The sequence below is a fragment of the Microcaecilia unicolor genome, chromosome 8 (genome assembly GCF_901765095.1).
Source record: "Microcaecilia unicolor chromosome 8, aMicUni1.1, whole genome shotgun sequence".
NCBI classification, from domain to species: Eukaryota; Metazoa; Chordata; class Amphibia; order Gymnophiona; family Siphonopidae; genus Microcaecilia; species Microcaecilia unicolor.
This window is the reverse complement of record NC_044038.1, coordinates 3,373,497-3,388,347: the sequence shown is the minus strand read 5'-3', so window position 1 is coordinate 3,388,347 and position 14,851 is coordinate 3,373,497. Positions and strand designations below refer to the sequence as shown.

General features: G+C 45.4%; 1 protein-coding gene across 1 annotated transcript in view; it reads left to right on the top strand.

Moving 5' to 3' along the window:
* Positions 1 to 271: 271 nt before the first annotated feature.
* The window catches only part of RAB26 (RAB26, member RAS oncogene family), a 166,166-nt gene continuing 151,586 nt past the window's right edge, over positions 272 to 14,851 (top strand). The window contains exons 1-2 of the mRNA XM_030212107.1: positions 272 to 592; positions 11,453 to 11,563. Coding sequence (XP_030067967.1) covers positions 386 to 592; positions 11,453 to 11,563 — 318 coding nt within the window. The 5' untranslated portion in view covers positions 272 to 385. The remainder of the gene's footprint in view (positions 593 to 11,452; positions 11,564 to 14,851) is intronic.

Genomic DNA, 14,851 nt, shown 5'->3' with positions numbered 1-14,851 from the left:
CAAGTTAGTAAATAGAGCGAGGTTATTATGAGCCGCCGCGCGTCCCTTCATTATCACTCACGTTAAATGTTAGTAAATAGAATGAAATACTGCGCCCTGCAGCCGCCGCAGGCTCCGGGCTGCCAGATTAGCATAACCCAGCCCCTGCGCTCCGCTCATTGGTGGCCGAAGCTGGCTGCCGGCAGGGATTGGCTGGCTCTGGAGCCGCTGGATGTAATAGTCCCTCGGCCGGGAAAGAGCGTGGTGGAGCGGCAGCAGCAGGGGAGCGACTGATCGGACGGGCAGCGAGTTCGGGGAGCCGGGGACGCGGTAGGGGTTCGGGAAACCGGGGCAGGTGCGGGCTCTTGGGCTTTCTCCTGGGGCTGCCCCCCTCCCCTGCACAGCCATGTCCAGGAAAAAGAGCCAGAAGAGCCGAGGCGGCGGCAGCAGCAGCTCCCCGGCCACCTCCGCTCGCAACCTGCCCCCCAAGGATGGTGCCAGGGCCGGGGGCAAGAGCTGCAGCCCTGACAGCGAGGTCCCTGTCAATGGCGTGGTGGTACCCGGGAGACCCTCCCTCAGCAACAGCGCCGAGTTCTACGATATGGCCTTCAAGGTGAGCTTTTCTCTTCTCTCCCGATCCTTCCTGCATCCTTCGCTTTGTTCTCTGCATCCCCCGGTCCTCTTATTCCTATCATCTCTTCCTCTGTCTTTTGATCGCTCGCTTCTTTGTATCCATTTCTCCACTTCTCGTGTCCCCGGGGAAGTCAGACCCTGTTCTGCTCACCCCACTCTTGGCTTCACCCTTTTCCACCCGTCCACCTGTCTCCCCAACTTCCATCTCGTCACTCTTCTGACCAGTAGTGGACTGACAGCTCCAGGGAGACATAAGTGAAGCCCACTGGTCTCATTTAGGTCATGTTTTCATTCCAAACCTCTTCTGTTCTCCAATTCTGTCTAACTCTCAGTGGAAAGTCGAGACGTCTGTCCGTCTGTCCCCCGTTTCTCACTCTCCACATCTCTTGAAAAACAATCTTCAAACTTGTTCTCTTAATGGGGAGAGAGAGTTTTCTCAAACCACAGCCCTTCGCTTGTCTCCTCTCTCTTGCTACACTTTCTGATTTCTTCTGTTTTTCTAGGGGAATTGAGGGGGGGGGGCTGTTTTCCTCTCGTGTTCTAACATTTCGGAGACGTTTATTAGAAAAGAAGATTTTACACTTCTTTCCCACCTTGTTGTTCACTGTGAAAACTCGACGTGTTATAAGAGCCTGTGAGGTTTTCCAGCGCACGGGTTCTCTGCCTAGAAAGCCTGGGACTGGAGTCATTTGCCTTTATAATGATCGCATTTGCATTTTGTGTGTATGTATGGGGAAGGGGGGGGGGGGGAGTGTTTGGTGTATTTACATTTATTGCTCTGGTTCCCTAATGACTACAAGAGATTTATAAGCTTCAAAGCCGCTGGAGCGAAATACTTGTGCAATGAGCTCTTTGTGAACCGAATCTCCAGATTCACAGACGGGGAATGGAAGGGAGGGGGGAGTGCAGGAGGGATCATGGGGATGAGATGATGGAGGGCTGGAAAGAGCTAGAGGTGAGATGAGAAGGACGAAGAGAAAAGGAGAAAATAGGATGGATGGGAGACCCTGGTTGCTTTTCTCCCTCATCTCTAGTCCCTGGGCTCTGGGGCCACAGTTCCCTGCTATGGTCACCTGCTCATGATCATTTACTGAAAGGGGTTGTAGCACTGCCCCAATCTGAGGAACCATCAGGCAGAAAAGAGCCTTGCTGGACCCACAAATACCATTCCTGATTCAGATGTCCTGGTCTGAGCCTGGGTGACTCTCATGTACCAGAGTCTGAACCCACCGACTAGGTGTCATTGTAGACAATATTCTGAAATCTTCTGCCCAGGGTGCAACGGTAGCCAAAAAAGCAAAGAGGGTGTTAGGAATTATTAGGAAAGGGGATGGTGAATAACACTAGAGACTCCCCTGCCCATAGATGCTTGTCTGGTTGTCTTCACCCCCTGTGCACTGTGTTTCGGCTCAGATATAAGCACATGCAAATTTACCAGCCCATCAGCATTCACAAGAAGACCGTTTTTCTGAAATTTCACTGTTTATTGTAAATTAATTTATCTAGTTTACTTGTACTTCATAGTAGAATTATTAGAAACTTGCCCCTCTTCAGCTTGGAAACGGACAGATGAAGGGAGATATGATTGAGGACTTCAAAATCTTGAGTGGTGTAGAACAAGTAGAAGTGAATTGATTATTATTATTTAATTCTTTTTTTTTTTACTTGTTCCAAAAGTACAAAAATTAGGGGACACTCAAGGAGGTTACATGGAAATACTTTTAAAATAAATAGGAGGGCATTTTTTTTTCAGCTCTGGAACTCTTTGCCAGAGGATGTAGTAACAGCTTATCTGGGTTTGGACAAGTTCCTGGAGGACGTCCATAGTCTGCCTATTGAGACAGAGGTGGGAAAACCAGTGCTTGGCCTGAGATTGGTATCATGGGATGTTGCCACTATTTGGGTTTCTGCCAGGTTCGTTTGACCTGGATTGGCCAATATTGGAAGCAGGATACTAAGATAGACGGACCATTGGTCTGACCTAGTATGGCTATTTTTATGAGCTTATGTTCTTATGATAATCATTTGTTTCTGAGTGGTGAAAGTTCAGTTTTGAAGGGAAATGGAGATGTTCACTAGATGAATTGAATGAAGTAGTTCAGAGGTAGGATGCTGAGCTTGTGCAACAGAGTGAAAAACAAATTCAGTTGGTGGAGGGAGGGGAGAGCGCATTATACTCTCAAGGCAAGATGGAGAGTTGACTTGGAGGGTCAGGGAGGGGCTAGAAGAAGCACCTCCCACAAGACCAGAGGGTAAACCAAGGGGACCAAAAGAAAGACAGCCTTAGACCAGGTTCTAATGAAGATCATTGAGGACAGTCCTTGATTGGAGAAAGAGGCCACATCCAGGCAGTGGGTAAATGAGCTACTCAAGCTTGTCTGAGAGACAAGAGGGTGTCACATGCAAAGGAATGACCTCTAGAAGTAAAGGTTACACTAAGCAAGAGAGACCTGCAGCCACCTACTGGTCTACATTACACACTACAGCAGGAAGGAACTGCAACACTGAGAATCCTGTGAAACAAAAGCTGCATCAAACACATTTTAGAGCCATAATATAAAGCATGGCGGAGATACAAGGCATGCATTCCACACCGTACTGCGGAGCAGAGCATCTTGTCCTCCAGTCGGCAGTGTCAAAAGCACGTGGGGCCCGTTTGTGGAAGTTTTGTGGAATTTCTTTATTTTTATTTATTACATTTATAGCCCATTTATCACCTGTTATTACGATGGGGGGCCCAGAGTGCTTGCTTGCCTGGGGTCCACGAAAGAGTTAATCCCGCCCTGGCTGGAAGGTGAGGGCTGAAGCCTGTTGCTGTTCTGTCCCAGGTAGGAGGGAGGGTGAAGTTGTAAATATAGTCACATCACTTAGAGAAAACAAAAGACACACAGTTCTCAGATTTTCTTCTCATCCTGATCTTCATGTGCTGCTTCTCTTTAGATCCCACAGAATGCATTAGGATAGGATAAGAGTGGTGAGAGCAGGACAATTTCCTCCTTCTATTGCCCCTGTTCATAATAGCACCACTTTTTCCTAATAGCTGATGCTTGCTTTTCACTTTGTCCTTTTCCAAGACCTTTTGTTCTGACAGCAGCGGTGAAGGTTACAGTAGGTGTCGGACTGCAGCTTTTACATTTCCATTTAACCGAATTACACATACAGGAAAGAACAAATGGCTTACTGGATGCACAATACAGGTCTTTATCTGATGCCATCTACTGTGTTACTACGCTTAGAGTTAATCATTTGTTAGGTTATTCCAATCCACGCCTCTTCATTTCTCTCAGATACAAGAACATCTCTTTCCCCCAAAATATTCACTCATAAGGGCATTCCAGTATCGTTAATGCTGACTTGCTAAATGCTTTCTTGTCATGCGGACAGTGATTTCTGTAGCCCCAGAAATTGTATTTGGTCTTAACCCAGAACACACTTCAAACTTAACGTAGAGCAGCATAAGATTAAATTCACTTCAGCATGGAATCGGAAATTATTAAGGTTTATTAATCATCAAATAGAAGTCCCTCTACCAGCCCCCCACCAGAAGCCTGTTTTCATCGTTGTATCGCAAAGGATAATTATGCCTTCATCCCCTTAAGGAAGTGAAGATAATTCACCTTTCTGTGTAAATCATTAGGAAGTTTATTCCAGCAAAACAGTCCAGTTACTGAAAATGCTCGCTTTCAATTTCTGTCCCGGTGGCAAGATCTGCAACAAATCCTTAGATGCTGAACAAAAGGCACTTACTGGCTTGCAAGAAATAAATCTGTCTGCAGATTAAGATGGAGATAAGTCATGCCTTTGCCTTGAAAACCAACATTGACATTTAAAGATTCCAAAATATTCAGTTGGCAGCCAATGTAAACCCTGCGGTTGCGAAGTCCCTTATTCCCTCCCCTCCCAATATTCTGCAGTAACAAAGGGATTTTTCTGCAAGTCCACCAACAAGATGTTTCCATAATCCAACCTTGGCATGGCTTATGCATGGATCGCCTTCCGTAACGGATCCCTGTTCATCAACAAGCTTAACTGGTGAACCAGCTGCAATTGGTAGAATGAGATTTGTACCAATTGAGAAATATGTACATCAGATGGGCAAATCTAAATTATGCCCCACCAGCTTCAAAACTGGCCACACAGACCTTAACAAGACCCCAACCACAAGACCTCTGATTTATCAGCCTTCATTAGCAATTTCCTAAATCTGTCTAGGTCTAGCTGCCATTGTTCTCCCACATGCATCATGACCTGAATATCATTTGCTTACAGAATTAGCCAGATTCAAGGACGTCGAGATAAATTCTTCTAACTGACATCCCTTGGGGGTATTGACCAATATGTTTTTGTTTTAAGGAGTCTGATAAAACACCATGAAGTCTATATTAAACAAAGATGAGCTCCTAAATTTAGGATCCTAAGTTAGGCTTCTGAGGGGCCCTTTTACTAAACCTCATTAGCATGGGAAAAAGGCTTATTGAGGAGGATGTACCAGAAGTGATATTTAAGGGTGACAATACAGAGGAACTGAAGGAAAATCTCTGTGAACCTGGAAGATGTAATAAGCCAAATTGACAAATTAAAGAGTAGCAAATTACCTGGACCAGATGGTATATACCCCAGGATACTGAAAGAACCCGAAGATGAAATTGCAGATCTACTGTTGGCAACCTGTAACCTGTCATTAAAATAATCCGCAGTACCTGAAGATTGGAAAGTGGCCAATGTAACACCTATTTATAACAAGGGTTCCAGGGGTGATATAGGAAACTACAGACCAGTAAGCCTGACATCAAATCTGGGCAAAATGGTAGAAATATTGTAAAGAACAGAATTACTGCACACATAGACAAACATGGTTTAATGGGACAGTCAGCATGGATTCAGCCAAGGGAAGTCTTGCCTCACCAACATGGAGAATGTCCCTCATGAGAGAGCCAATAGATCAGTATAGAAGAATGAATGTAATTGTTTGTTTTGACACTGTTTCTGCATATTTGTTGACTTGTATTGTGTGATTCTATTTGATATGATTCTGAACCCCATTATGGATATCTTTTGGTTAATTGTGAAATAGATTTCATTTTCTTTGTAATATACGCTACTTTGTCGTAAATTTTAGCAAAAGTGGTATAAAAAGCTTTGAATATACCATGGGATATGAGGCAATGTTCTGTTGTGAACTGGGAACTGGTTAAAAGCTAGAAAAAAGAGAGTAGGGTTAAATGACCAATTCTTTCAATGGCAGAAGTTGAATACTGGCATGCCGCAAGGATCTGTACCAGCACCAGTGCTTTTTAACATCCAACAGAGTCTCCGTTATCAGATGTAAAGGGGAACAACAGGTTGTCTGATAATCCAAAAGACAAACAATCCTAGACTCTACACCTGGCACTGCATCCATCCCTTCCTTCCACCTAAACAGCAGAAGCCTCTCTACTTCCAGACCCTTCCCCCACCTGCCTCCCCTGACTTTATCTTAGCCCTGGTGGTCCAGTGGTGAAGTTGAGGCAGGAACAATCCCCAGTTTCTCCTGCCCATGCTGGCAACATTTTCAAAATGGCTGCCGTGAGCTCTGGTGTCAGTCTCGTGAGGCTGCCAGTAGCATTCTCGGCAGCCATTTTGAAAGTGGAGTCAGCATGGGCAGAAATGACTCGATGTATTTCATCTGTGAAAGTATTCTTCTCTTTATTTTCTTATCAGTGAAATAATGTTCTATTTATAAAAAAGCTGTCAAAACTGTCCTATTTAAAGACAGAATTAGGTTTGCGATTAATATGTCTTTTACCTTGTATTAATCTGTAAATTCCTAGATATATAATCTAGAGTTCTTTTTGTAATCTGCTGATAACCATTGGCAGGAAATACTGGAATATAAAGGGCATAACTGTAACTTTGGGGGGTTCTGGGACGTGGGGCTGGTGTCCTGACATTTGGGAGGGAGGGAGTAGAGCCCAGATTACCAACTGTGGGTTAATCCAGAATGCCAGATAACCAAAGGTCTGTTAACTGGAACTCTACTGTGTGTATAGATGATCTGATTTGCAGATGACATAAAACTATTCAAAGCTGTTAAATCACATGTGGCCTGCGTGAAATTGTAGGAGGACCTTGGGGGGGGGGGGGGAGGCTGAAGACTGGACATCCAAATGGCAGATGAAATTTAATTTGGACAAGTGCGAAGTGATGCACATTGGGGAAGAATAATCCAAATTATAGCCACATGATAGATTCTGCATTAGGAGTCACCACCGAGGAAAAGGATTTCGAGACTATCGTGGACAATATGTTGACAATCTCGTGACGCCTCTATATTGTTGGTGAGACCACATCTTGTGTATTGTGTGCAATTCTGGTCATCACATCTCAAAAAAGATGTAGTGGAACTGGAAAAGGCACAAACGGGTCCACCAAAATGATTAAGGGGATGGAAAGAGTCTCATATAAGGAGAAGCTCTTCAGAGGGAGATATGATAGAGCTGTATAAAATCCCCAATAGATTGGAACGGATAAATGCAAACTGATTATTTGCTCCATCAAAAAGTACAGAGATTAGGGGACACTCTATGAAGTTGTTTAGTGGCACATTTAAAAGAAATAGGAGAAGATATTTTTTCATTGTTGAACTCTGGAGCAGTGACGTACCAAGGGGGGGGGGGTCTGCCCCGGGTGCACGCCGCTGGGGGGTTCGCTAACCTCTCTCGTTCGCTGCAGCTCCCTCTGCCCCGGAACAGGTTACTTCCTGTTCTGGGGCAGAGGGAGCTGCAGCGAACGAGCAAAGTTAGTAAACTCGCAGCAGGCGCGCGCTGCGGCACCCCCCCCCCCAGCAGCATGCACCTGCGGGAGGGGGGTGTCTTTCGCTGGGGGGGGGTCCTCGCTGCATCGGGGGGGGGGCGCTGCACCCGGGAGGCGGGGCGCCGCCCCGGGTGTCCGCCCCCCTAGGAACGCCACTGCTCTGGAGCAACTGTTAATGGAGCTGAGTTTAAAAAAGGTTTGGAGAAATCCCTGGAGGTAAAGTGCACAAACCATTGTTAAGTTATGTCTGGGGAAAGTCACTGCTTATTTCTGGGATCGGTAGCCTGGAATCTTGTTACGTTTATGGGACTCTGTTGGGTACTTGTGACCTGGACTGGTCTGATATTGCTCTAGTTGGACCCTTAGTCTGGCCCAATATGGCAACTCTTACGTTCTTAAGGTTAGGAGCATAAATTCATTGAAAATTGACCCCTATATTGGACCATTTGCTCTCCCAAAACCTGGTCCTGGAGGACCCCAGCCAGTCAGGTTTTCAGGATACCCACAATGAATATTCATGAGAGATCTGCATGCAGTAGAGGCAGTACATGCAAATCTTTCTCATAAATATTCACTGTGGGTATCCTGAAAACCTGACTGGCTGGGGTCCTCCAGGACCAGGTTTGGGAACCACTGCTGTAGTGCCTAAGGCAATGGCCTAGTGTACAGCACACACTAAGGTAAAGGAGTGCCAGCAGCCTGACATACAGCATCAGCCTCTGCTTGATTTGCAAAAAGGCACAGCACAAATTAACTTGCATTATTTACGAGTTTATACAACTTGCCCTACTTTCTAATAATGTGTTAATGATGTAGCTGACTTTAATAAATGTAAGTACTGAACACAAGCTGAGAACATGGTGTGTGAGATGCTCCAGCAGCAATGCCGAGGTGTAAGACCAGTTCTATCTGCTCCCCGAATGCCTCCTAAGTGTAAAATTCCCAGGGTTTCCCCCTCAGTAATGAGAATTTCTAGGGCCAAAGCATTGTGCAGGAACGGTTTCCCATTGTGAAGTAAGGAGAGCAGGGCTCTGACACCCCCCTTATAATAAATCCCTCCTCCCTAAGGGATATCTGAGAGAGCAGTGGGATTATCGCTACCATCGCTGTGTAAATATGGGCTCCCTTTTAGTACAGATTGCACTCAAAATTCATGGCTCAGTATTCAAAGTGATTTATTTCTTTGGATTTTCTTATTTTTTATTTCTTTGGGTTTTGTTATTATTTTGTTATTTCTTTGGATTTTGCTCACACTTTTTTCAGTAGTAGCTCAAGGTGAGTTACATTCGGGTACACTGGGTATTTCTCCGTCCCTGGAGGGCTGTCAATTGAATTTTGTACCTGAGGCAATGGAGGGCTAAGTGGATGTCAAGACCGGAGGTGCCTGGTTCAAATCCCACTGCTGCTCCTTGTGATCTTACGGTCAGGAGAAGCTCTGGCTGGTTAACTCGCTTGTGCAGGGCTTCAGTTAACTGGTTAGTGCTGCTGAATATCACCACAGCCTGATAAACTCACAGCCGGCTATTTTGTGGGCAGGTTGGGGCAGTGGCATACCAAGGGGGGGGCGGTCCGTCCCGGGTGCACGCCGCTGGGGAGGGTGAAGTCCGCCCTGGGTGCACGCCGCTGGGGGGGTGCTGCACGCCGGTCAGCATCATTCGTTTCCATGCTCCCTCTGCCCCGGAATAGGAAGTAACCTGTTCCGGGGCAGAGGGAGCATGGAAACGAATGACGCTGACCGGCGCGCGGCACCCCCCCCCCAGCGGCGTGCACCAGGGGGGAGGGGGTTCTTTTGCCGGGGTGGGGGTATCCTTCACCGGGGGGGGGGTCGCGCTGCACGGGGGGGGGGGGGGGGGGGGGGTGGGGTCGGGGCACATAGGCGATCCGCCCCGGGTGTCAGCGCCCCTAGGAACGCCACTGGGTCGGGGCGGAGTCGGCACTTAATCACCTAAGTAATGTGACCAAATCAGAGCATATAAAACACACTCCAGTCTTTGTGGTGTCGCTGAAGTGGTTAAGTGATGAAGAGACAGCTGGCTGTATAAACCCAAATATTTGATGCCGGTGCCTGGATATGGTCCAGTGATCCAGATCTCTCCCTCCTATTGTTCAGCATCTCTCCCTCCCTCCCTCTTCCACCCCTAGGTCTAACATATTTCCCTCTCTTCCCTTCCTTCCTTCCATGCCCAGGTCCAGCACCTCTCTCTTTCTTCTCGACTGTCCTCCCATCTAGCATCTCGCTCCCCCTCCCCACTGTCCTTGAGTCCAGCATCTCTTCCTTCCCTCCCGCCATCCCATTGTCCACCACCTCAGTCTCCCTACCCTCTGTTCCTTTCATTTCTTCCTCCAGCCCTCTCACTCCAACCCTGGTCCAACATGTCTCCCGCACTGGCTACCTTAAATCAGCTCCAGAGAGCCCCCTCCCCCTCCCCCCCTCCCCCCCCCCCCCCCCCCCCCCCCGTGGTCTAGCATCTCTTCCCCTTCTTTCTCACCTTCCCAGTCTGCCTTTAACACATGTCTCTTCACATGGAGCTGTAGACACAGCAGTGATTCTGATGCACTGCCTGTGGCCACCCCGGAGCTTTTTTTCTGCCACCTTCTACCCGGGCGGGAACAGGAAGTTGCGTCAGGAGGGGGCAGAACGTGGCAGAAGAAAAACTCCCTGGTGCTGGGAGAGAAACGCCATGCAGCAACGCCTGTTTTCCCTGCTCCACCAATGTTCCCTTTAGATTTCTATCTAGATTCTGTGACTCCTGAAGCAGACCTTTCCCGCCGAAACACAAATCTGTGTTGTTGAATCCAGTTGTTTGTTCCTAGGATTTTGGTTTTGGTGGACATTTGAGACCATTTGTTTGCTCCTGTGACTCTCTGCCTTTGGATGGATATTTCTGCTGGTTCATTATTGGCTTTTGTCTGAATTTATAATAAACAGGTTTTTTTAACCACAATCTCAGACCCTCTGGGTTTTCTTTATTGTGGAAAGATCCTGGTTCTCTCTTGCTGTGTTTGTGTTTGTGTGTGTAGTCTGTAATGCTCCCACCTGTGTTGTACTTGTTCTGTGATGGTGCAGCGTGTGTGTGTGAGGGAAACCTTCACTATTTCTGCTGTGCTGTACTTGTTCTTTGTAAGGAACAGAGATTGTTATATATTTTTCAATGCTACCTTCAGCAGAAAATGAATTTCAAGAAGCAAAGATTTCAGGGGAGTAATCAAAGCCCTTTCTTTTCATTATTTGCTGACCAGTCTGAGTATGCTGAAAAGGCTTTTTCAGGGTGTCATTAGATCGGGGAAGAAAGTGTGTGTGTAGGGTTTTCCTAACAAAACCAGGGAACACGAATCAGGTGCTTTTCCTGAGGCAGTAAATCAAGAAAAAATAGATGTGTCCGTTTTCTTTGATTTTCTTGGCAAATTCCACAGGTAAAAACTCCGCACAAAGGTTATTTCATTAGTTACATCAACATAGCATAGAAAGGACCTTTTTCTCCATTTGGGAGTTACTTTTTGAGAGCTCCGGCCCTCTTTATTACTACTACTAATCATTTCTATAGTGCTACTAGATGTACGCAGCACTGTACACTTGAACATGAAGAGACAGTCCCTGCTCGAAAGAGCTTACAATCTAATCAGGACAGACAAACAGGACAAATAAGTGATAAGGACAAAGAGTAGCAAGATTCCGGAATCCCAAAGAATGGCAAGATTCTAGAATCCCAAATAGTAGCAAGATTTCGGAATCCCAAACACTATTACTACTACTTATGTACTTATCATTTCTATAGCGCTACTAGACGTAAACAGCACTATACACTGGACATATAAGAGACAGTCCCTGCTCAATCAGGACAGACAAACAGGACAAATAAGGGAAAGTGAATTAAGATGGGAATGATAAAACAGACATGGGAATAAGAGTTAGGAGTTAAAAGCAACCACAAAAAGGTGGGCTTTTAGCCTAGATTCGTCAGGTCAGAGCAAAAGACAAGATCTTCATGTGTGCAGCTCAGTAAAGAAGTCTGACTAACCTTGCATTGTGCTTTCTCTCTGCCCACAGGTTATGCTAGTTGGAGACTCGGGGGTTGGGAAGACCTGTTTGCTGGTCCGCTTTAAAGATGGGGCCTTCCTTGCTGGAAGTTTCATTTCAACAGTTGGAATCGACTTCAGGGTAAGCTAAATTTATCACTTTAAACCTTCTGTTTTCCATCATTTTTCCCCTTTTGTATTGGAATCTCCTATTTCTGGATATACCTGTGTGTATTTATTTATTTGTTACATTTATACCCCACATTTTCCCACCTATTTGCAGGCTCAATGTGGCTTACAAAGTATCGTAATGGGTAAAAGCTGAGATGGTTATAGTAGCTTTAGAGGTTATCCCAGTAACGGCAGGATGATTCTTCTGTTTTATACCATGTTGTGGACAGACTTTGACACTACAGCTTTTCCAGACTTTTGTTTTGACTAGGTCTTGCTTAGTGATATAATTGTCTTAGTAGACGTTCTCTTATTAGCTTAATAGAAGGCTTCTTCTGGTTCATCTTTATTTTATTTATTTTCTCTCATTTGGTCGGCAGATCATTGTTGCTTGTTCTGATTCCTGTTGAGATACTGTAAGGAGGTTGGAGGGTCTAAGCAGCTCAGGAGGAGATATGGGGCCAGACTACATTCCCCACAAGGCCCTGAGAGAAGGGATCGGGTGGTAGGTCCCAAAACCCGGTATGGCCCCCATGTGGAAGGGAGGGGGAAAAGGACTGGAAAGAGCAGCTGCTATGGCAGGCGAGGGCCAGAAGGGGGAGCAGGGATGACAAAGCTCAATACCCTTGGGTTAGAAATCAGTACAAGATTCCTTCCACCTGGGAGGGGGAGGAGGTCTCCAACCAACAGCCTAGCAGAGAAGGAGAGTTAATGGAGTGTTTGGAGGAAGGGGAGGCTGGAGAGACCAACACACCAGGTTTGGAGGAACCAGTGGACATGGACTGTAATTGTACTTTGGGGCAGAGTTGCAGGGACTGAAGGCAGTGGGTGGTCACAGGAGTCAATTAGCTGTGTTGTGGGCGGTGTACTGCCATTCTGCAACCACCCAAGCGGAAAGACTTTTAAAACTGAAACCCAGGCTGTTGAACTGGGGGAGAACTTGGATTTAAAGGGAAGTTTTTTTTCTTGTTGCTTTAGTTTGGAAACTGAATGGGACTTTAACCCCTTGAACTGAGATTTTGTGGAGGAGGGGAAATAAACTGTTTGGAACTAAAAGCTGTGTTGTCTGGAAGGACTTTGTTTGTGGACTGCTAAAGGGAGCCTACCACCCCTGAAGGTTTGCTACCGGGATTGCAGTTATTACAATACTAATTGGGTTTCTGCCAGGTACTTGTGACCTGAATTGGCCACTATTGGAAGCAGGATACTGGGCTAGATGGACCATTGGTCTGGCCCAGTATGGCTGTTCTTATGCTCTTATTGTAGGTGGTATTTCCACTGGCTCCAGGCTTCTTGTCTCTCAAGCCATCCTGGATTTCATTGCTTTTTGTTAAGATTCTGGGTGTTAGAATCGAGAAGGAAAACCTAACTTGTGTATTTCAGGGCTGGCTTAACCATTAGGCAGTGAGGAAGCGCAGTCAAAGCAAAATGATGAGGTTGATTTAAAACAAATCGGAGAAAATGTAATTAGACTCTGGAATTCGTTGCCAGAAAATGTAGTAAAAGAAATTAGCTTAGCGGGGTTTAAAAAAGGTTTGGATACCTTCCTAAAAGAAAAGTCCATAAGCCATTATTAAAATGGACTTGGGGAAAATCCACTGCTTATTTCTGGGATAAGCAGCATAAAATGCATTGTACTGTTTTGGGATCTTGCCAGGTACTCGTGACCTGGATTGGCCACTATTAGAAACAGGATACTGGTCTTGATGGTCCTTCGGTCTGTCCCAGTATGGCAACACATATTGGATGGTTCATCTAGAGCAGAAATTGTTGAGCTATTTAGTGACTCCTCAGATGAATGAGCAGGTGAAACATTCAGTTGAGTTATAGGCTGTAACCAGAGGGACAGGAGGTTAATTCTGCTGCTTTGTACAAGATGTTTGAGCAGCATATGCCTGGCACAAAATCAATGAAGAAGGAACATCTGACAGGGATACAGCTTTCTGCTCACTTTACAGGGCATTAGTATCAGAGGATTTGCACTGTGGCCTCTCGTATCTCTTCCCCCTGGAGGCAGGATGTCTCCAGACCAGAAGTGAGGAAGCTGCAGTTTTTCATATGTGTTAAAGAGTTCCTGTGTTGCCTCTTTTCTTCCTCAGCTTCCTCCATATCTTCCCTGTAGATCCCAGGCAGGAGTAACCCCACCTCTCTTAGCCTCTCTGAATGCAGCAGCCAAGGGATCTTTTCATTTGCATGAGAAAACAGCTCACAGACCCACTGAATTCCATTTTTATCTCTAGTGGACACTGAGAGGAATAGTCAAAGCCCTTTTTCCAAGTGTAAAAAAAACAAAAACAACACATTTTATTTACAAATATGTACTATTCCACTCTCCACTGAGCAAATATTAAGGAAGATGACAGTAGAATTAAACATTCCCCTCATTAAAACCCCTTCCAACCTACCCCACCCCATGGAAACGGGGACTTGAAATATTGCCTGTGGGCGAGAGTGCGTGCATTATTTAATAACACAGACACGTTTATTTGGAGGTGTTCCTGGGGGTAGAGAGAGGCCAGAGAGAGTAGCAATGCATAAAGGACTGATTATTCAAATCTAAGCAAATTGTTATGTGTTGGTAAATATCTCTGTGGAACATTTTTCATTGGGCAATAAGGCAAAAAAGTGCCTATATACTTTTGCTTTAGTGCAAACACAGCAGGTAAAAATGTTATTGAGTGAACTTGTTATGACATACTGGAAAATGTGATTCAGCAGAAAATCGAAAAAAAACAAAAAACCCCAAACAAACAGTCTTCTCATCTTTTATAGCCTGAGACAGGGAATGAGTAACACCTCCTCCGAGAAAAGATCAGTGAGAACAACTACTGAACAGAAAACAAGGAACTTATTTCAACCTATAAAATGGAGCAGTGTCATCTAGTGGTCTTAAAATTAACTGCAGCATTTTATTGGCTGTGCACTCAGTTTTATTTATCCCACTTTTAAATCAAGACACTTTCTAAGGATAATATGGGACTCATTTTCAAAGCACTTATGTTTACAAAGTTGAGTGGAGGGGCTTTTTCAATATGACGTTTAAAACCGAATAGGAAAGAAGGTAATTTTTGAAAAAAGGAGAACATCTCTTTTTTTTTTTTTAAATACTGTTTCGAACAAGGTTTTGTGCTTTGTATGTGTTTTTTATAACCATTTTTGAAAAATAAAACCCAAGTGAAAAACGTAGAAAATCAAGCCGTTGGGATGTAGGAGGGGTCAGCATTTTTAGTAGACTGATCCCTTTGACATCCCAGGAGAG